General features: G+C 42.3%; 1 protein-coding gene across 3 annotated transcripts; it reads left to right on the top strand.

Annotated features, from left to right (window-relative positions):
• The first annotated feature begins 1 nt into the window (after position 1).
• SNUPN (snurportin 1) lies at positions 2-21,997 on the top strand. Of its 3 annotated transcripts, none has more exons than XM_056572715.1 (9): positions 2-141; positions 1,884-2,065; positions 4,764-4,932; positions 6,618-6,722; positions 12,465-12,561; positions 15,154-15,251; positions 16,291-16,368; positions 20,002-20,082; positions 21,670-21,997. In XM_056572715.1, exons 2-9 carry the CDS (start codon positions 1,908-1,910, stop codon positions 21,922-21,924), a joined length of 1,041 nt encoding a protein of 346 aa, XP_056428690.1. In that variant the 5' UTR covers positions 2-141; positions 1,884-1,907; the 3' UTR covers positions 21,925-21,997. The 3 variants fall into 3 exon arrangements, with proteins under 3 accessions (XP_056428690.1, XP_056428689.1, XP_056428691.1); XM_056572714.1 differs by having other exon boundaries at positions 89-212; XM_056572716.1 differs by lacking the exon at positions 2-141 and adding an exon at positions 189-281.
• The last annotated feature ends 334 nt before the right edge of the window (positions 21,998-22,331 follow it).

Below are 22,331 nucleotides of genomic sequence, written 5' to 3'. Positions count from 1 at the left end.
TCGGGAGCTGTCACGTGCTGCAGTCATCACAGTCATGTGACCTGTGCGTCATCAAGGTCCGCCAGAGAAGAGACTCTACACTACTTGCCGCTACCTTTGAAGTGCGGTAGATCCGTGCAGCTGTTCCATCCGGCGGCAGAGGTGAGTGCGCGCCCTGTGGCTGTTATTTATGGGGGAATATGTAGCTGCTACACTTATCGGGGAGTTCACTGGTAAATTGATGGCTGTCATATAAAGAGGATATTCACACCACGTTTTAACATGTGGGCAGCTGTGACAAGGCGAGCGCTGTACTGTGGGTGGGTGCTGTATTGTGGGCACCTGTGGGTGGGTGCTGTATTGTGGGCACCTGTGGGTGGGTGCTGTATTGTGTGGGCACCTGTGGGTGGGTGCTGTATTGTGGGGGCACCTGTGGGTGGGTGCTGTATTGTGGGGGCACCTGTGGCTGGGTGGGTGCTGTACAGTGGGGGGCACCTGTGGCTGGGTGGGTGCTGTACAGTGGGGGGCACCTGTGGCTGGGTGGGTGCTGTACAGTGGGGGGCACCTGTGGCTGGGTGGGTGCTGTACAGTGGGGGGCACCTGTGGCTGGGTGGGTGCTGTACAGTGGGGGGCACCTGTGGCTGGGTGGGTGCTGTACAGTGGGGGGCACCTGTGGCTGGGTGGGTGCTGTACAGTGGGGGGCACCTGTGGCTGGGTGGGTGCTGTACAGTGGGGGGCACCTGTGGCTGGCTGGGTGCTGTACAGTGGGGGGCACCTGTGGCTGGCTGGGTGCTGTACAGTGGGGGGCACCTGTGGCTGGCTGGGTGCTGTACAGTGGGGGGCACCTGTGGCTGGCTGGGTGCTGTACAGTGGGGGGCACCTGTGGCTGGCTGGGTGCTGTACAGTGGGGGGCACCTGTGGCTGGCTGGGTGCTGTACAGTGGGGGGCACCTGTGGCTGGCTGGGTGCTGTACAGTGGGGGGCACCTGTGGCTGGCTGGGTGCTGTACAGTGGGGGGGCACCTGTGGTTTTCAGGATTGTGTCTATATGTAGAAATCACTTGTCTTTATTTTCCAATGACAGGAAATTTTAAATCCACCTAAAAAAAAATAAAAAATCCATTCACTATTCTCCCATGTAACTGCAGCAGACCACGGTTTTCAGTCAAGTTTATATAAAAAAAATAATTAAAAAAAAAGGTTGGAAAATGGGCCAACCTGAGGCACTTTCTGACTCCAGGTGGCTTAAATTAAAGGCGATATCCAGGAATAGAAAAACAGACCTAATTTCTGTCCCCGTGTGTGTGTGTGTGTGTGTGTGTGTGTGTGTGGTATTACAACTTGGCTCCATTTATTTCAGTGGAACTGATCTTGGGGGGGAGACACGATGCCTGGGGACCCCGGTGCTCTAAGTAAGGAGTGTGTTGTCTACTCCCATTATTTCTGTTGGAGTGCCAATGATGCCCTAGACCTGTGCTCTCCTGGCCGACGGCACCCCTCTGTGCTCTCTCCTGGCCGACGGCACCCCTCTGTGCTCTCTCCTGGCCGACGGCACCCCTCTGTGCTCTCTCCTGGCCGACGGCACCCCTCTGTGCTCTCTCCTGGCTTATCAGCATCCTTGCCACAATCAGCGCGAATTCTGCTTAAAACGAAGTGTGCACAAGGCAGGGTTTCTGCTTCATTTCAGCCTGGATCAGAAAGAGGATTTCTGCACCTGCCCCTTTCATCTGAGACTAGGTTCACACACAGTTGTAGTGTGCCATTCATCCAATCACCATACAGTAAAACCCATTTATTTTTTTTGCCACCAATTGCTGTATCAAAACGCACAGCAGTATATTTTTAATGTGCCCACGGTCATCTCCTATCTAGGCCATTTCTTTTCAAATTCAAATTTTCTGTTCAGGAGACGTTACATGAACACAAGAAGATGGACGCCCTCGCGGAAGCCCTTGCAGGAAGTTTTGCTGTTTCTTCTGACCTTAATAGTACATCAGCCCCTCATCCAAGATTAGCTCAATACAAAGGCAAATACAGCTCTCTAGAGCAAAGTGAGCGCAGAAGAAAGCTGCTTGAACTGCAAAAATTGTGAGTAATGGATTATTGATGACTATTACTATTTAATTATTATTCATTTCCAAATTTTTCCATCTGGAGCTTACTAATAGAGATGAGCGAACTTACAGTAAATTCGATTCGGCACGAACTTCTCGGCTCGGCAGTTGATGACTTTTCCTGCGTAAATTAGTTCAGCTTTCCAGCACACCGGAGCACCGGAAAGCTGAACTAATTTATGCAAGAAAAGCCATCAACTGCCGAGCCGAGAAGTTTGTGACAAATCGAATTTACTGTAAGTTTGCTCATCTCTACTTACTAACTGTGAACCTAGCCTTACTCTGTATCTGTAGTCTTCAAGCTTGTAGACCTCCTAGATGTTGCAAAACTACAACTTCCAGCATGCTTGGAATTGTAGTTTTGCAATATCTGGGGGACCACAGTTTGGAGACCACTGCTCTATATTGTATTTGTTCGGTGTGAGAATTTTTTTAAGCTGTTTTATAGTAAGTTCACATTTCATATAAGCTATTTGCATCTGTTCTGTTCAGGGTCAGTCTTATGCACTATTTTTTTTCACCGCTAAACACCCGTAATTCTGATGGAATTGCCAACAGAACTCTGAATAGCGGAGTCTGACAGCAATGTGAACTTAGCCTTAGATTGTCCCAGCAACCAATTGGAGCTCAGCTTTATTTTACCAGAGCAATATGAGAAATGAAAGATGAGCTGTGATTGGCTGCTAAGGGCATCAAAGTGAATTTTACTATAAGACCACTTGATAAATCTCCCCTTGTGACTTCATTGCAGATATTAAACACGAATAGTAACAGCATATCAATTTTCAATTCAAGAAAAAAAAAAGAAAATGTAGATAAAATGTATTTTAAATTAATTATAATTAAAAAAAAATTTTTTTTGTATGCATGGGGAAGAAATACCATAAAGTTGATGCAAATGGGATCCAAAAGGGGACATCTTCCAGTTGGGTAATGCCACAGGAATACATAAAAAAAAAAAAAAAAAAAAAAAAAAAAAGTAATTAAAGGGGTTTTGCAGTGGAAAACTATTTATTTATTTTTTAAATCAACTGGTGCCAAAAAGTTAAACATATTTGTACATTACTACTTTAAAAAAAATCTTAATCCTTTCAGTACTTATTAGCTGCTGTATACTACGGAGGAAATTCTTTTGGACAGAGGTGTTAGCAGAGAGCACTGTGGTCAGACAGAAAAGAAATGGACTGGACCAGGACTAGTCCACATAGCAAATAGAAAAAAGAGAATGTCCAGCGCCAGACTCGTGCAAGGAACTTCTTTATTAGGTTGCCATGGGCAACGACAGGAACTCAAGTAATGTGACGCGTTTCGGCCCATAGGCCGTGTCACATTACTTGAGTTCCTGTCGTTTTCCATGGTAACCTAATAAAGTAGTTCCTTGCACGAGTCTGGTGCTGGACATTCTCTTCCCTTTAAACATAGATACACACAAGACAAGTATTGTGGAAGAAAAGACAAGCAATGTACATAAATCCATTCAAAGGTCAAAAAGTTTAATCTAAGGGGTTTGCATAGCAAGTAGAGTAAATTAAAGATCACGGTCCACCAAATAAATGTCCCAAAGGAATGACCAGACTGCATCAAAAGCATCCATTTTATTTGCATTCACAGCTGTACGATATACACTGTTATAGTGTGTATATGTGTGTGTGTGTGTATATATATATATATATATATATATATATATATATATATATATATATATATATATCTATCTATCTATCTATCTCCTCTGAGTATGTGAGCTATGCATACATATAACATAACCTTCATCCTGTTTAGATGTAGATTATGGTTAGTTACACTGATCAACGTAATGTCAAAATGTATACCTATAATAATTTAATATGTGTGTTTTATTAGATATAAAAACTGACCTGCAAAATATTAAGGGTTCTCTGAATATTTTATGTTGGCTATATATGGCTTCGCATATATTACTAAAATTGTAGTTTTGATGGGACTTCAACTATTGGTGGTATGTCATTTATAAGTGACCTTGTAACAATCATAATTCCAACAAGACTGTCTTTTTGCAATAAGGAACAATTGATGTTGCAAGTAACAGTCATTTTACCACAGTTTATTCTGGACTCCATGTCATTATGAATTTTTAAAGGAGTACTCTGGTGCAGAGTATTCCTGCCCGGGCTGCAAAATAAATGAAAATAAACCATCTCTCACCTCCCTGGGTTCCCGCGGAGCGCCACTACAGCTGATCGGTCCTCTGGTTCATCTCCTTCATACTTCCGGATGTAACGAAGCGTTACATGGCGCTCAGCCCATCGCCGGCCGCCGCGATGTTCTACCTCGGCCCATAATAGGCTGAGTGCCATGTGACTCTTTGTTCACACGGAAGTATGAAGAAGATGGACCGGAGGACCGATCAGCTGTAGTGACGCTCCGCGGGAACCCAGGGAGGTGAGAGATGGTTTATTTTCATTTATTTTGCAGGACGGAGCAGGAATACTCTGCACCAGAGTACTCCTTTTAAGCTTCTTGTTAAGAGAACAGATCTCTATATTAAGTGCGTCTATGCATAAGGAAGCTAACAAGAGGTGAATAAAGGATGCAGGTTCTGCTCACAAGGAAACTCTCTTCATCTGATAGTTAGAAAGTTTGAGGTCTATATTTTTTAACTTCTAAAAACCTCATGAGTTTAACTTTGACAGGAAACGTTTGGACTATGTAAACCATGCTCGGCGGCTTGCTGCTGGCGATTGGACAGTCCAAGAAGAAGAGAAGGAAGACAGTGATAAAAAAACAGAAGATGTGGAGGAGGACACAGAGGACATGGATGTGGAACCTTGCAAAAAGTTGCCCAGACATTATGCTAACCAAGTAATGTATATGTTAAAATGTTTACGTCTCTATTTTAGCAGTGCTTACCTTGGCTAGTATTCAACAGTTTCAGAACGAAGTGGGTGGGCAAACACTGGTGGTGATGTGACCAGCTGCCTTCACTAGACTCTTGCAATCCCATTACATGCCGAATTCAGCAACACAACATTATAGATTTGTTACATGATTATCACATCAACAGGTAGATTGGTAGAGCATAGAGAATTATACCACATTAGATACAATAATGCAAACATTTTATGCATGATATTTATGTATTTATATTATGTAACATAAATATCAGCATAGTTTACCAATGTCATCATTAAAGGACAAATCTCATGCTCAAAAACTTATCCCCTATCCAAAGGATAGGGGACAAGTTTTAAATTGCGTGGTGTCCGAGCGCTGGGGTCCCCCGCGATCTCCTTTTTGGAGCCCCCGTGCGCTAGCACAGGAGCACGTCACAACCCCTGCCCGAAGCGGAGACACCACACCCCCTCCATATAGCTCTATGGGAGAGCCGAAGATTGCCGAATGGCTCTCCCATAGAACTATGTGGAGGGGGTGTGGCGGCCTTCGCTTTGGGCTGGGGTTGTGACGCTCTCCTGTGACGTTCCCCTATAGTCCGTGCTGCTGAGTGTATCCGCGTGCAGGCACACTTGAAAGGATGTCTAAGGCTATGTTCACACCTCAGAATTTCTATGTGGAATTCCACTTGGAATGTCCACACCAAAATTCTGATGCAGCATTGTTGAATTCAACGGGATTCTGCTACTCTGTGCACACTGCAGAATTTCCATTTGCCGTGTCCATACAAAGAATGAACAAGTTCATTCTTTGTGCGTAGACTGCACAGAATGCATAGCCATCTATGACACGGCACGGACCTAGTTCCGGCAGATTATGCCAGCACCTGCACTTCTTGCGGACATTTCAGTGTGTGAACATAGCCTTGCATACCTCATCGTGCAGATATTTAATTGACTGTAAGTATGAGCACATACACCCAAATGGAAAGGGCACCTGAGTATGTGAGTATGAACCACATTGCACCCGCCAGGATAGCAAAGTGACACTATACATCAATAACTATATAATTATAGTAAAGATATATGTAATGAATAAAACAAATGAATGGTGTGAATGTGGACTGATGTAAGAAAATGGAAAGGGAAATTTTGAAAAGTAAATAAGAATATAACAAAGAACAAAGTGGGATAAAATGAATAAAAGTACAATAAAAAGGAAACCTAAAAGGAAAGAACATTGATCATGATGTGCAATTAAATATGCATTAGTATTAGTTTCTTAGACCACTATGGTGTTGAAAGATGACCTGGGTTTGTTTGTTTGTTTTTTTTAACTGCAACGGGAGGGCAAAAACCTTGCCATATTGTTGGCAATATCGGCATATTCCACTAACTCAACTAAACTACCTGTTGGTGTCAAATTAATCTCACTAGTAAAGAGTAATATAACCGTTGTGAAGGTGAACTGGGTGCCATGGTATAGGGACCCACCACAGAGCAGCCCGTTCCAGTGAGCATTTTAGGGTTGAACATAGCTGAAACTATCTTTAAATTGCCATCCCTATTGTTTTTATAATGCTGGCTAATGACCATAAACTGACATTTTTTTAAATAACTAACTCATATTTTTGTTCTTTGTGTTTCTCTGTCCAGCTTATGCTTTCTGAATGGCTAATAGAAATTCCTCCAGACCTGGCTGATCTTTGGCTCCTTGTAGTCTGCCCTACTGGAAAGCGTTCTCTGGTTGTTGCTTCTCGGGTGAGATGGATTATGTTGTCTTTATTGCTCTGCCATTTAATTTAGTACATACTGTATTTGGATTTTTTCTAATGTTCCCTAGCTGGTTGAGAGTAAGCAGTTCTCTTTAGAAGATGTATGTTCACTTTGCTGTCCATTTGGAGCAATGCTAATGATACAAATATTGCTTATTGTTTAGTTATTGCACCAGTATTGTCGGCTTGATTTGAGATGTTTTAGTATTTTTAAAGTCAAGTGCTTTCTATGCCCAAGTGGAATCTTAGATGTAAAGATGCATCTATCTGTTCTATCAATCTATTTTAAAGGAGAACTGCAGCAACACTTTAACTTCCTGTGCCCGGGCTGCAAAAACTAAAAAAAAACTAACTTTTACTCACCTTCCCATGTTCCCCTGTTGCGTCAATATTGGCGTCCTGTTCCTCCCCTGTTCGTCCTCGGCTTCCGGCTTCTTAGGCTCGGAACGTCACACTGCAGTCAGCGTATCGCTGGTGTGAGGTGCAGAACTGTGCCCTATGCAATTTTGTCGGCCCCTCCCCTCAGCTGTTCGGAGATTTCCAAACATACAGCGAGGGGAGGGGGAAGGCAGAGCTGGGCAAGACTAAGTTCTGCACCTCCCTCAACCCCGTACACAGCTCCTTCCTCGCCCCTCCCTCAGCAGGAGGACATAGATTCTCACAGTCCTGCTCCTGGACTGAGATTTTGACAGCTGTGAAAATCTACATCCAGGGGGCTGTAAAAATCTCTACTTGTGGTTGTGTGACTGAGCCATTGTGTAAATCTACGCTGTGCACCTCCCTCGGCAGGAGAGGGATTCTCACAGCCCCGCTCCCACAGCCCCCTGGACATACATTTTCACAGCTGTCAGAATCTCCATCCAGGAGCTGGGCTGTGAGAATCTACATCCTCCCAAGAGGTCGTGTAAGGAGCCAGGGCAGCAGGGAGAAGGCAGGGCCCGAGCTCCTTACATGACGGTGCATTCAGCCTATCACTGGCCTAGGTGGCACATCGCTGCGGCCAGCGATAAGCTGATTGCTGTGTGATGTTTTGAGCCTAAGAAGCAGGAAGCGGAGTATCACTGGAGGAACGGGACACGCAATGAGGTAATGTAGGAAGGTGAGTTGTTTTTATTTTTTAAGTTGTTGCAGCCCGAGCACAGGGGAAGTTGTGTTGTACTGCAGTTCTCCTTTTAATTATTACTAATTACTTGGCCATATGCTATCTTCCTTGCGGTAGAGGAAAAGCAACAATCCACATATATAATACTCAAGGTATGTACGTATTTACCAGCATAACTTCCAAATTTTGATAAAACTTTGTACACAAATTAATTTTTTTGTCTTTAAGTCTTATGCACGCACGTCTTTGGGACTTCTGGTAAGATTGCCCTGGCCTTTTAAACACACTGCTGACTGTCCGGTAGGCAGTTGCAGAGAATAGTTAATGTGGGGGGGACAAAATATGAAATCTGGCTAGCAGCGCTACCATTCCTTCTAACTGCCCTTGCTGATATCTTCAGTTCCCCCCCTCACTCTTCTCTATAAATTTTCTCTCCCTGCCTTCGCACTAACATTTTTTTTGTACCTGCCTGCTGGACAGTTAAATCATACCTTACCATAGTGTTGGTCAGGCAGCAAGATTTTTAAAACTCCCAGGCAATTTCTGCAGCCAGAGAGTTAGGATCTGTTCAGATGGTGGAATTTCCGGTTGCAGAATTCCACCTCAAATTAAAGCCCATAGTCTTCTATGGGATTCCGCTCTCCCATTCACAGTATGAATGGGAGTGTGGAATCCCATAGAAGTCTATGGGCTTCAACTCTAGGCGGAATTCCGCAAGCGGAAATTATGGTATGTGAATAGTCCCTTACATGATCAGGAGATGTACCAGAAGTCCCATAGACTTGCATGGGACTTCTGGAACATCTCTTGATCGCTGCAGATATTGCCCCGGAGTTTTAAACATCCTGCTGCCGGACCAGCATGGTAAAGTATGATTTTTATGGTAAATCTGTATTAAAGTTTTATAAACATTCAAAAAGTACAAAACATCATAGTCTGCGGCAAACAATCAGACATACTCAATGTCACAGCCTGACATAAGGCATTCAGGGTAATGACCTTATCGGAGAGTAACCAGGGAAGGGAACAATAGTGGAAGAAAATAAAAGGAAAGAAAGGAAACAAAGAACATATGTGAAAGAAGGGAAGAGAAACGGAGGACCCAAAACAGAACCAGACAAACACAGGGGTACAAAAAGACAAACACTGACAAGTCACACGGGGGGGGGCGGCGGAAAGGGCACGGGACGGGTTAGGAAGGAGAGTAAGGAAGATTAAGAAAGCCAACGGGAAAATTCCGGGGAGTCCCTAAAGGAGTCCCACGAGAACCAGGTAGCAGTAAAGCTATCCACCCTGTCAGTCAGTAGAGACCATTTCCTCCATTCTCCTAACACTGTTCAAGACTTCCACAAATTCCACTTTAGACTGAGTAACAGGAGACTTCCAGTGGCGAGGGATAATGAGCCGAGCCACACTCAGGAAGTGTCGCAGCAACCCCTTCTTGGCTCTAGGAATGGAGCATGGGTAGTGGGAAATAAGTGCACAGGCTGGTGAAATGGAAAGGGGGGTAGAACAGACCCTATTGTAGAGGTCAAATACAGCTGTCCACAAAGGAGCAATAAGAGGGCAGTCCCACCAGATGTGTATGTAGGATCCCACCGCTCGACCACAACGCCAGCAGAGCGCCGAGGCGGAGGGGAACATCTCATGGAGCCTCTCAGGACACCTGTACCACCTAGACAAGATCTTAAAATTCTTCTCCTGCGATCTAGACGATGGTGAAGTCTTCTGCGTAAGAAGGAACAGTTTGGAGAGGTCATGGTCTGTCAAAGAGATGCCAAAGTCAGTCTCCCATTTCGAGATAAATCCAGGCCTGGGTCCCAGCTCCACCTCCGATCTCAGCACTCTGTAGACTAAAGAAACAGTATGAGCGGGAGGACTAGAAAGGACACATAATTTTTCAAAGGAGGTGAGAGGTCTGGAAAGCAGTGTAGAGGGTGTCAATGAGGCATGAAAGTGCTGCAGTCTAGTGTAGGTGAAGCAAGCGCTAGTAAAAGGGATAGAGACCGGTGGGGGCAAGAGGGCACCGTTCACCAGGGCATGGAACAGACGGGGTCTGGAATCCCGGGGGAGTCCCAACAAGGCTCTAATACCCGAATCCTCAGGAAAAAGCAGATTGCTAAACAGGGGAGTCAGGGGTCCGGGACGGGAGGAGAGACCTCTTGACACTAGTACAGAATCCCAGGTAGGGAGCAGGAGCCGTAGAATATAGGGAAGGAGATATCCCGGGGGACGCATATTCAGGGGCACCCAGGGCAAAGCCGCAGGATGCACAGGGGACAAACTGCTTTCAAGTTGAACCCACTGTTTAGAGTTCGGGGCATAACAAAAGTCTATCAATCTGGTGCAGACCGTGGCTATAAAATACAGGCGGGAGTCAGGGAGTCCCACTCCACCCTGCTCTTTCCGTCTAATCAACACCCGATGGGCAATCCGAGGACCTCCAGGCGACCATAGAAATTTTTAGAGCACATGGATCTGAGAGTAGATAAAAAGGGGAGTGGAATACGAACAGGCAGGGTCTGCATCAAATAGAGTACCCGAGGTAGTATATCCATTTTCAGCGCAGCCATCTTCCCAAACCAGGAGAGGGTGAGAGAGCGCCACTTGGTAAGATCTCTGGCAATACAGGTTAATAGGGGGGGGGGGGGGGGGGAGGAGTTGACCTGAAACAACTCATTAAGGTCCGCGACTATGTGAATGCCCAGGTACTTAAGCGTGCAGGGTTGTAATTTAAAGGGGAACTGGGAAGTCAACCATGCCATGGTTTCAGGTGTTTGAGATACATTCAGCAGCTCTGATTTATGTAAAGTATGATTTTTAATTGTCTGGATCCGCTGTGTTATTCTCAGGCTGCGGAAAATGCTGATATTAGAACATTCTTCATGGGACCAACAAAGTGGTAAACTATGATTTAACTATCTGTGTTCCGCTGTTTTTCTCTCGGGCTGTAGAGTTTGTCGGTTTTAGGACCTCCCTAAACTCTCATATTTTAATTTGACATACAGGAAAGATGTGTACCAAATTAAATCAAAATATCTCCACTTGTTTGGAAGTTATGCTGTTACATACATATACACATGTATACACACACATTGTGAGTTTTATATACATAGATTATAATACAAAACATATTTTAGTTCACTGACTTGATACATCTGGCCTGCATTTCTAGCATATGGAATAATGTTGTGTGTGTGAAGTGAGCTAGATTAGCTTCTTACCGAGCAGCTTGTCACAAATCTTTATAAAAGCATTGGGACTGGGACTGGGACTGCACTGTGATTTCTAGTAATTCTTCTGGTTTTAACTATTAAATAACATCTGTAGTCCTCAAAACTGCACACAACACAATGGGGGAAATTAATAAAAAAAAAGTTTTCCCACATGAAAACAAGTTAAAAATAACTTAAAAATATCTGGGTTTCATTTCCGATTAATACATTAAAGGATTTTACTATTATAATTGCATTTTCCTGGTGATCCTAACAGAAACACACAAAGGGGTGTGGCTTCATGCATAAAAACTTTATTAATGGCATGAACCATTACAATTCACCATTTTGGGGCCCAAACTTTGACTCCTGTTGCACCTAATGTGAAACTGTGAATTATTCCAGGCACAGCCACAATAAAAACATAGAACATCTGACTCATCTGCACCAAAAATTGAGTCTTTAAAGTAAACCAGAACTAGATGTTGAGTTGTAAAAAGTCCAAAAGTTTTATTTACATATAAAGATTTTTTAATTCCAGCTGTAACTTGTTTAAAGTGGTATTCCGGCTTTATACATCTTATCCCCTATCCTATACGGCATAAGATGCATTCTTTGCCGGGCGCTGCCTCAGAGACGGGGACGTGACATCACGGCCATGCCCCTCCATTCATGTCTATAGACATTAATGGAGGGAGCGTGATGTCACTAGGGGGCGTGGCCGTGATGGTATGTCCACGACTCGGAGGCAGCGCCCAGCACAGAATGCCGGGGGCTGCACCGAGATTGCAGGGATCCCCAGTGGTAGGACCCCTGCGATTATACATCTTATCCCCTATCCTTTCGATAGGGGATAAGATGTATAAAGCCGGAATACCCCTTTTAAATCTGTTAAAAGCTCTACATAAAAAAGTCTACCTGTAGCCTAAGCCATAATTCCTAATTTACAATATCCGTTTTTAAACTCTTATGAAAAGAATGAAGCAGCTGCAAACACCACACGGCCAAAACCTCTGTTACTATAATTTTACAAAATGTACCTTCCCGTCCACGGACTAAGCATGAGATAAGCTACAATAACAATCACAGGCTATGGAGAGAAGCAATATGTTTGATAAGGGACTGTTTACAGGGATAGCCTCCTGTCTGAGATGTGTATCATATATATATTTATTATTCTTAGGCATCACACGCTTTCATTGCTGTGATAGTTGGGGCTCCCAAATGTTGGACTATCACTGATCACACATTAGTGATGTATTTTTAAGCCCGTAAAATTCTAGTAAAGCATCTTTACACGGTAACGCCTTTGATTTGTGTGCAAACCTCTTTTTACAGTTGCATATACTTTTTTAATGTAGAATGCCACCATATTTATTGATGCATTTTACTTTCAAACTCTCTAAATAAGGGTTCTTCTGCAGCTTATACTAAAAGTGGGTATTGCGTGAACAGGTTTCCATCTCTTCTACCAGGAGGAAACCGACATAACAGTGCCAGTGGTAAAGGTAAGTCTACTTGTCAGAGAGTGTTGTGTTTTTTTTTTTTGGTTTTTTTTTTTAGATGTTTTGAAAAAACCCAAAACAAAATCATTCTTTCTGTGCCTGTCTTCATTTAGAGCAGTGATCTCCAAACTGTGGACCTCCAGCTGTTGCAAAGCCAATGGCTGTCTGGGCATGCAGGGAGTTGTAGTTTTGCAACAGCCGGAGGTCCACAGTTTGGAGACTGATTTTAGAGTCCTTCAATTCTTAACATATTTTTGATCCTACAGAATTCCCTGCAGTGATTCCCTGCTCGGGGTACCGCGATGCTTGGTAATTTTTGATATAGATATATATATTATTATTTTATTTTTTTTTTTTAAATCTCACTCCCCGGCCTGCACACTTGTGAATCACGGCGGCGCAGGGGGGAAGGGAAGCCTGCATGCGCACTGCCCCCTCCCTCCTGCAGTGCCTTGAGCAAGTCACAGGCGCGCAGGCCAGGAAAGGGATATATGTAATGGGGATGCTGCGCTGGACCATATTCCCGGCCCCCAGCAGAAGGACATTAAAAAGCAGCTCAGCTTAATTAAGGTAATGCACCCTCTTTCCTCTGTCACCCCTCTGTTACCCCCTTTCACCCTTGTCACCTTTCCTGTCTTCCTTGTCCGCCCCGATCACCCATGTTCACCACCCCACTGACCCTTTGTCACCCCTGTTACCTCCTTGTCATTCCTGTCCACCCCTCTGTCACACCCTACGCCCCTGTCACCTATGTACTCTTCTATACCCCTCTGTCACCCAAGTACACTCCTCTACACCCCCAACACCCCTGTTACTTATGTACACCCCTGTCACCCATGTACACTCCTTCACCCATGTACTCTATTCTACACTCCTCTGTCACCGAGGTACAATATTCTACACCCCTCTGTTACCCCTTTACACCTATACGCCCCTGTATTCCTCCTCACTTGGAGGGGAATCTGGAGGCTGATGCAAATAGGTTTGTTTTGCTGGTTTGACGGTGAAGAATTGTGGCTGTTCACCCCCAAACCCCGCCCCCCCCCCTTTTTTTTTCTGCTCGTCAAATTAGTTAGGGTTACCCCGCAGAAATTATATATATATTTTTATGAGCAGTTATCTGAGCCTAAAAAGGTTGGGTACCACTGGAATATACATTTAAAATATACTGTAGTCTTAAAACTACTTGTCTAAAATTGTTCTGGGGCCCCTTTGTGCTGCCAAGACAGGTCTTCCTTGATCCATGGACTCTCTCTAAAAGTGGTGTTGTGTGATATTTGGCATCAAGATGTTAGCAGATCCTTTTAGGTCCTGTTGTGAGGTGGGACCTCCATGGAACAAACAGTTTTTTCAAGCACATCCCACAGATGCTTTGTTACATTGAGATATGGGGAATTCAGAAGCCATGTCATCACCTGGAGCCCTTTGTCATGTGCCCCAGGTTACTATTGTTAACCTGACCTGTTTTGTCAGGTTGTGTGCCAAAATGCAGCGCATTGCGCCACAAATTGTATCTGCTTCAGAATTTGCTACCAGAAAATTGAAAAAACCCAACCAACTCTCTACTTTAAAACAAAAATGAAGAAGACTTCAAAGATAGTTGGCACTCGCCACGTCTTCGGAGTATCTTCTTTATTAATACTCACAATTCAAATACAGGGGAGGACGGCAACAGGGGGGCGGGGGAACCACCAGGTGACAGCACTGTTTTGCACTACAAAATTCTCTATTTTACTGGGTTTTTTTTTTTAAACAAAGAAAAAAGGGGTGCATGACCACCAAAAAGGGGCGTGTCATGACATTTTCGAAAAATCCCAACAAATTTACTTGTTTCAACAGTTAAAGGGAAAAGTGGAAAACATTAGTAAATACTGTGGAAAACTACACTCTACTTTTAGTAAATCAGGGCCATTGTCTTACTGAAAGTGGCCAACGCCATTAGGGAATACCATTGTCATGAAGGGGTGTAAGCAGGTGGCATGTAGTGCAGAGTAACTCTACAAATAGTTACTCCAGTATTGCTCCATGGTCTGGTTCTGATGCTTACATTACCATGTTATGTAAAAGAGCAGGGCAACTGACTTTTGACAGGATTCCCTGCTCCTGTATGTCCTTTCTGTGACTATCGACATGCGGGATGATCCAATTACAAACTATTAGAATTTTCCAGGTATACGTTTAATAACTCAACATTTCCAAGTTGCTCTTCACTCATTCAACTAGGTTGAAACTTATGCTTTGTTTGTAACAAGCTGTATGATACAGTTTTGCGATTTTGATTTCTAGAGAAAACAAATTAAAACCAGGCCCCCTTTTTTTTTTTATAAATTTTAGAAAATATATAAGAACTTGTCATATAGTATATAATGTAAATGCAGACTATAATATGTTGTAAGTTTGTCATTTATAATTGTTAAGCAGCAGTGATGCAATGAATTGTTTCTTTGTTATTGCTGAATAAAATGGTTTATTAGTAAATTGTGCAGAACACAGCTTTTAAAAATGTTGATTTAAATATGGAGAAAAACTTTAAAATACATTACTAATATTATGGCAGATGATGGGTTATTTATTTACCTTGTGTATTTGTTGCAGATTATACAATTCTAGACTGTATATATAATGAAGAGTCTCGAACATATTATGTGTTAGATGTTATGTGTTGGAGAGGACACCCGGTGTACGACTGCCAAGTAAGTGCCTACAGACATCATATTGAGACTATGGTAATAATGTGTTGCTTGCAGGCAAGGTCAAGGCTTTTTAGTATCTTATTAGTCAATAACAATTTATGTTGGGCCACTTCTTTGTAATAGCGAAGGAGTATGGTAATTTTCTCTGTGCAATGTATATGGCAGAATGTGAATTCAAATAGAGAAAAAAAAAAAGACATGGTCACACATCTACAACATGCACAGCAACAACATGTACTGGGGCGGTACACCTGTCATGCCGTAACGCAGGTGTTCTAAGGCGAGCTCAGGGAGGACAGAAACCACCTGTGGAGCAGAAGGGTTTTTCAGCAAAATGTATTAAACTAACAGGCCATTAGTATACTTGATGATCATGAAGTGCTAGCCATGTCACGGCGACCTGTAGCATAAAATGGTATTGGACTGAGCAGCAACGACCGCCGCCGCAACACCAGTGTCCACGGGGGATGACCCACTGGCATGGCTAGCGGGCTCGCACTTCACGATAATTAGGTACACCTGTTTAATACATTTTGCTGGGAATCCTAAGATCACTGTGCAATGTTGTAGATGTGCAACCATGTTTTTTTTATTTATTTTTTTCTCTATTTGAGTTTACATATGATAGACTGTGTTGTCCTGACTATCTTTTTTTATGGCTTTCTTGCAGAAGCCATAGTGGTTTTTATTGTACTGCAGGTATCGCACCAGATATGAAGCAATGACATGATTTTCACAGCCTCCAGTCCTCCACTAAGATATTAGTGGATTAGACATCGGGTAGATTGTCAGCAACCAGACATGTTACCTAAAAACAAGAATTTCAGACTGGCAAATTTCAACCTATCCAGTCCATGTTAGAAACAGACATCATATAACAATTAAGTAAAATTAGTGTAGTGAAAAAACATTAGTAAAAGAACGTTAGTAAAATCTAAATACTATAAGAAAACCTTGTCTGTGACCTGTGCACAATTCTTGTAAGGTGAATATTAATTTGCAAAGCGTAATTCTATTAAAACCTGTACTGCTTTCACAGACTGACTTTCGCTTTTACTGGCTTCAATCAAAACTCGAGGAAGAAGACGGGTTGTGTAATATTTCCAAGATCAACCCCGTAAGTAGCACGGCAGTGGATGGCATTGAATATGAGAGAACAGTAGTCGCACACCAGTGGTTAGGAGCCACACATGCCTTTCAATTGGAGTATGCTGTGACATTAATGTAGTTTACATTACTATAACGAGTCTGTTGACTCGCACGCTCCTCACTGAGACTACACACTCCTCACTGAGAGTGTTGGGGTCCAGTCCTGTGGATTTGGGATAAGTTCATTTTCGCCGAAGTACTCCTTTAGCACTATCTAGCATTTTACTATAGTAAAATGTGCAGTGGCTGATCTGATTGCTCGAGTTACATATATAGTCCGTTTGGAGAAGGGGATCTGTGTTAAGCGTAAGGATGAACGTAAGTTTGATGGTATATGGGGTCCTTGGGTGCGACAGTTTGACCCTGCTGGTGACGTGTCTTAGGTACCGGTTTCCTTTCTTTACTATGGTTTGGGTGTTTAGTTGGTGTGCAGTGCGAGGTGCCGGTGTCTGTTTCTTCCACTTTGTCTTTGTAGTTGGTGTATCCCTGTGAAATGGTAGGTTTGCTTGTCTGTTTCCTGTTAGGTACTGTTTGATTGTGAGGTGGTCTTATCTAACGCACTCAGTTCTTTGTACTGATTTTGTTCTTTCCATACTTTGCCATACCGAATGCCGTTATGGGTGGGTGTGGGGTGTTTTTATTTTTTTTATTTTTTATTCTTCCCGTTTTGTATGTTTAAAAAATGTTTAAAAATGTTATTAAAATCTGATTTAACCTGGTCATGCAGTGACCCCACGTCTTATCAGGTCTGTCCCGGTGGCTAACGGTAGCCGGGACCCGTGGCTAATTCTGGACATCAGATTGTGGTGATGCCTGGTATTAACCCTTTAGACGCGGCGATCAAAGTTGATCGCCGTGTCTAAAGTAAAAGAATAAATAAATAAAACATCCCGATCGGACGTGAGGAGGGTCCCTACCTTCCTCCTTGGCATCCGATCATCGTTTGATTGCTCCATGCATGAGAACCAGGCTGGAGCAATCGAGCACCGAAAACACTGATCAATGCAATGCTATGGTATAGCATTGATCAGTGTCTGCAATCATTGTACTGCATGTTATAGCCCCCTATGTGGGCTATAACACTGCAAAAATAGTGTAAAATAAAATAAAATAATGTGACAGTATAACTTATGAGCTTTATCGGTGGATTATTAACCCCTTAAGGACCTAGGGCATATGGATACGATCTAGCTCCCTGGTACTTAAGGACCCAAGACATATCCATACGCCTGTGGGATATCTATCAACAGGCACCCCGCACTAATGCCCAAGTTGGCAATGGCCGCAAATCACCAGTGAATTCACACCGACTATTTGCGCCGATTGCGGGTCTATGGTGACTCGGAATATAAGGGGGATCGTGGCAGGGGTGCCACCCCTCCTATCCCTGCTATTGGTCATCAAGAAGCCACTGACTGTCCAGGCATGCTGGGAGTTTAGCAACAGCTATAGGAAACCTGTTTGGGAATCAGTGGCGTAGAATACCCCTATGTCCACCCCTATGCAATCACTAATGTAGTCCTCAAATGCGCATGATGCTCTCTCACTTCGGAACCCTGTCGTATTTCAAGGAAACAGTTTAGGGCCACACATGGGGTATTTCCGTACTCGGGAGAAATTGCACTTCAAATTTTTGGGGTCTTTTCCTTTTCATCAGGGGTAAAAGGAGAAAAAGTTGGGGTCTACACCAGCCTGTTAGTGTAAAAAAAAAAAATTATAATTTTTACACTAAAATGCTGGTGTTGCCCCATACTTTTTATTTTCACTAGCGGTAAAAGCAAAATAAGACCCCCAAAATTTGTAACGCAATTTCTCCTGAGTACGGAAATACTCCATATGTGGGCGTTAAATGCTCTGCGGGTGCACGACAGGGCTCAGGAGTGAGAGCGCACTATGTACATTTGAGGCCTAAATTGGTGATTTGCACAGTGGTGGCTGATTTTACAGCGGTTCTGACATAAACGCAAAAAAATAAATACCCACATGTGACCCCATTTTGGAAACTACACCCCTCACAGAACGTAACAAGGGGTATAGTGAGCCTTAACACCCCACAGGTGTTTGACGAATTTTCATTAAAGTTGGATGGGAAAATGAAGAAGAGAAAATTTTCACAAAAATGCTGGTGTTACCCTAGATTTTTCATTTTCACAAGGGAAAATAGAAGAAATGTGGTTACAAATTTTGGGGGGCTTTTTTCCTAAGTATATAAATACCCCATGTGTGGACATCAAGTGCTCTGCGGGCGCACTACAATGCTCAGAAGAGAAGGAGCAACATTGGGATTTTGAAGAGAAAATTTTGTCCGGAATTGAAGGCCACGTGTGTTTACAAAGCCCCCATAGTGCTAGAACAATGGATTCCCCCCCCCCCCCCCACATGTGACACCATTTTGGAAACTACACCCCTCACATAATGTAATAAGGGGTACAGTGAGCACTTACGCCCCACAGGTGTCTGACAGATTTTTGGAACAGTGGTCCCTGAAAATGAAAAATTTTATTTTTCATTTGCACAGCTCACTGTTCCAAAGATCTGTCAAACGCCAGTGGGGTGTAAATTCTGTGAGGGGTGTAGTTTCCAAAATGGGGTCACATGTGGGGGGGGTCCACTGTTCTGGCACCACGGGGGCTTTGTAAACGCACTTGGCCCCTGACTTACATTCCAAACAAATGATCTTTCCAAAAGCTCAATGGCGCTCCTTCTATTCTGAGCATTGTAGTGCGCCAGCAGAGCATTTGACGTCCACACATGGGGTATTTCCATACCAAGAAATGGGGTTACAAATTTTGGGGGTAATTTTCTCCTGTTACCCCTTGTAAAAATGTCAAATTTGGGGGGAAAACTGCATTTTAGTGAAGAATTATTATTATATTTTTTTAATCCTTTGCACATCTAACTTTAACAAAAAAAAAGTCACACCAGTGGGGTATTAAGGCTCACTGTACCCCTTCACTGCGCAATAAATGAGCTCTCATACATCCCCGTATGCGTAAAATCAAAAAAGTTATAGGGGTCAGAAGAGGACATTTTTAAACTTATTAATTTTCATGCATGTAGTTATGATTTTTTTCCAGAAGTACGACAAGATCAAACCTATATAAGTAGGGTATCATTTTTAATTGTATGGACCTACAGAATTAAGATAAGGTGTCATTTCTAACGAAAAATGTACTCTAGAAACGGGAGCCCCCAGAAGTTACAAAATGGCATTTTCATTTTTTTTCGTTTCACAAATATATATATGTATATATAAATGTATTATTTTTTTTTTTTTTTTTTTGTTTCGCTGTAGATTTTTGGGTAAAATTACTGATGTCATTACAAAGTAGAATTGGTGGTACAAAAAAACAAGCATCATATGGGTCTGTAGGTGCAAAATTGAAAGCGTTATGATTTTTAAAAGGGAAGGAGGAAACAACAAAAGTGCAAAAATTTAGTCCTTAAGGGGTTAAAAAAAGTATAGTAAAATGTGTGAAAAGCAGTTTGTGGCTTACAGTGTAATAAAGAGTGGTGAGCTCTGAACTAGAACATTATAGTACTATTGGAAAAAAAAAATCTGTGTTCAGATGCTTATCGTATTATTTTTGTTTTTATGAAGTTCAAGTTTGTTGGGCTACAGAACTTTTCCTGCTCGCTGAATTCCATTCAAAATGTTCTTACACAATCCTATCCCTACAAGGTACAGTATGTATGATTATATGTAATATACTTTAACATAGTAATCCTTCCATAGGCCCCCTTTTAAAGAGGATTTCGTGAAGTTGAACATTGATGGCCTGTCCATTAGATAGTCCGTCAATATAAGATTAGTGGGAGTGCCAGAAGCTGCAGCACTTGATACATGCTTCCTGCTCACTACCAGGCAGAGCTTTACATTTTACTGAGGCTTCATCTTTACTACACATAGCTCAGTCTCATTTAGTTATATGCTGCTGTGCTGGGTTCACATCAGCGTCAAGATCCATATGTGGAGCCTGTCCAGATGACAGGAGTTGAGTGGAGAAAATAAATACTACAGGTCTAATCTTTTTTATTTAATTTTTTTCTGCTCAACTTTTGAACAACAGACAACTGACAGTCCCCATTCAAAGTTAAATGGACCCATTGGTCCAGACCATCCATGTCCGTTATTTTTCACTGAAACAGACTAATGGAGCGCCTGAATAACGCTCCAACACAAATGTGAACTTAGCCTAAACAAGGAAGAGGCTGCAGCATTTGCCTGAGCTTCTTCAATCTGTTAAAGGATTGGCCATCAATGTCAGTTCCTGGGAAAAAATTTTTTAAGGTAAATCATGTAAATGTATAGTACTGCACGTGATCATGGCTAGGAAAATTAGGCTTCTTTCATACTCTAAACTGTTCCCGTTACTACCCATCAGTAGCGGGTCCGTCAGAAGAAAAAAGTTGGGCCTGTGCTGTCTTTTTCTCCCGATATCTTCCGGCGGAATAACGGGTGTAATAACGGATGTTAGAGGAATCCCATTCAAGTGAATGGGATCCTCTGTGCCCGTTATTACACCCGATAGGCTGCTTTCACACTATAAAATGTATCTGTTTTAAAGTTCCGTTCAATGTTCCAGTATAAAAAAAAAAAACTCAATCTGTTGTTACAAGATCCCATACGGCCGTTAGGAAATCCCATTATAGTCTATGGAATTTTTACATTATCCGTTTTAACCCGTTCTAGCCGGTTATTAATAACGGACGTTATTTTGTGACGGGTGAATGAATGGAAGAAATAGTGCATGTACTATTTCTCCAGTTACTATCTTCCTTCATGAAATAACATCAGTTATTAATAACAGGCTAGAACGGGTTAAAACGGATAATGTAAAAATCCCATAGACTATGTGATTTTCTAACTGCCATATGGCATTTTCTAATGACCGATTTTTTAAAGTTTTTTTTATAACGGAACATTAAACGGATCTTTAAAACGGATACATTTTATAGTGTGAAAGCAGTCTTAGGCTCCATTACAATAATGGATGTTAATAGCAGACAAAGTATATAAAAAAAAAAAAAAAAAAAAAGCTATTAATGTCAGTTTGTAACAGAGCCTCTAGTGTGGTGTGAAAGAAGCCTAAGCCTCATATTTACATGAAATAGGAGTTGAATCTGCAGCATCAAAAACAGAGTAGCAATATTTTTATAGTATAAGGTGGAACTATTGCGTAAGAAGTAGAAACATGACAAATACAGTTTGTATCTTTTGATGATAGAAGTTATTAATCTGTTTTTGCACCTCTGTTGTTGTTTCTAGGTGGATGGCCTGTTATTTTACCACAAGCACACACACTATACTCCAGGGAGTACTCCACTGGTTGGATGGCTTCGTCCATACATGGCACCTGAAATCCTAGAATTTCCTGCCCCACCCGGACCCCTTACAGAGAAGCCAGCATATGCACACGAACAAATGCGACAAATTCTCGAACACAAAAAAGATGGGAAAGGAGCAGCAGAGGGTGGACGTTATGAATTAGAACATCTGTCGACAATATCTCCATCTGTGTGAGACTGCTAGGATTGAATCCACATTCATTGTTGCCATTTAACAACATCGGATCACTTTTTCGTTTTTTTTTTTTTTACTAACGTCAGTTAAAAAATAGGTGCATTAAACGAAGTCATCCATAGTGGATTGCTCTGGAATTAATAAACTTAATAACAAATGTTTTAATATTTCTAAAAAATGTTCAAAAATAAAATATGGGCAAACATTACATTTTTTATGTCTGTATCTGAACTTTATGTTCTCTAGTTAAGATACCTATATTTCTATGATTGAAAAATTACTGAAAGTGTGTGGTAACACAGCATAATGGATGAAAATAAGGCCTAAAATTAGACCCAAAATACTCGTTCACACATGGTATTTTGGCTGCGTTCACACATCGTATTTTGGTGGTATTTGGTCCTCAT

Source organism: Hyla sarda, chromosome 4, assembly GCF_029499605.1.
Source record: "Hyla sarda isolate aHylSar1 chromosome 4, aHylSar1.hap1, whole genome shotgun sequence".
Lineage (NCBI taxonomy): Eukaryota > Metazoa > Chordata > Amphibia > Anura > Hylidae > Hyla > Hyla sarda.
This window is presented reverse-complemented; position numbering and strand designations above follow the sequence as displayed.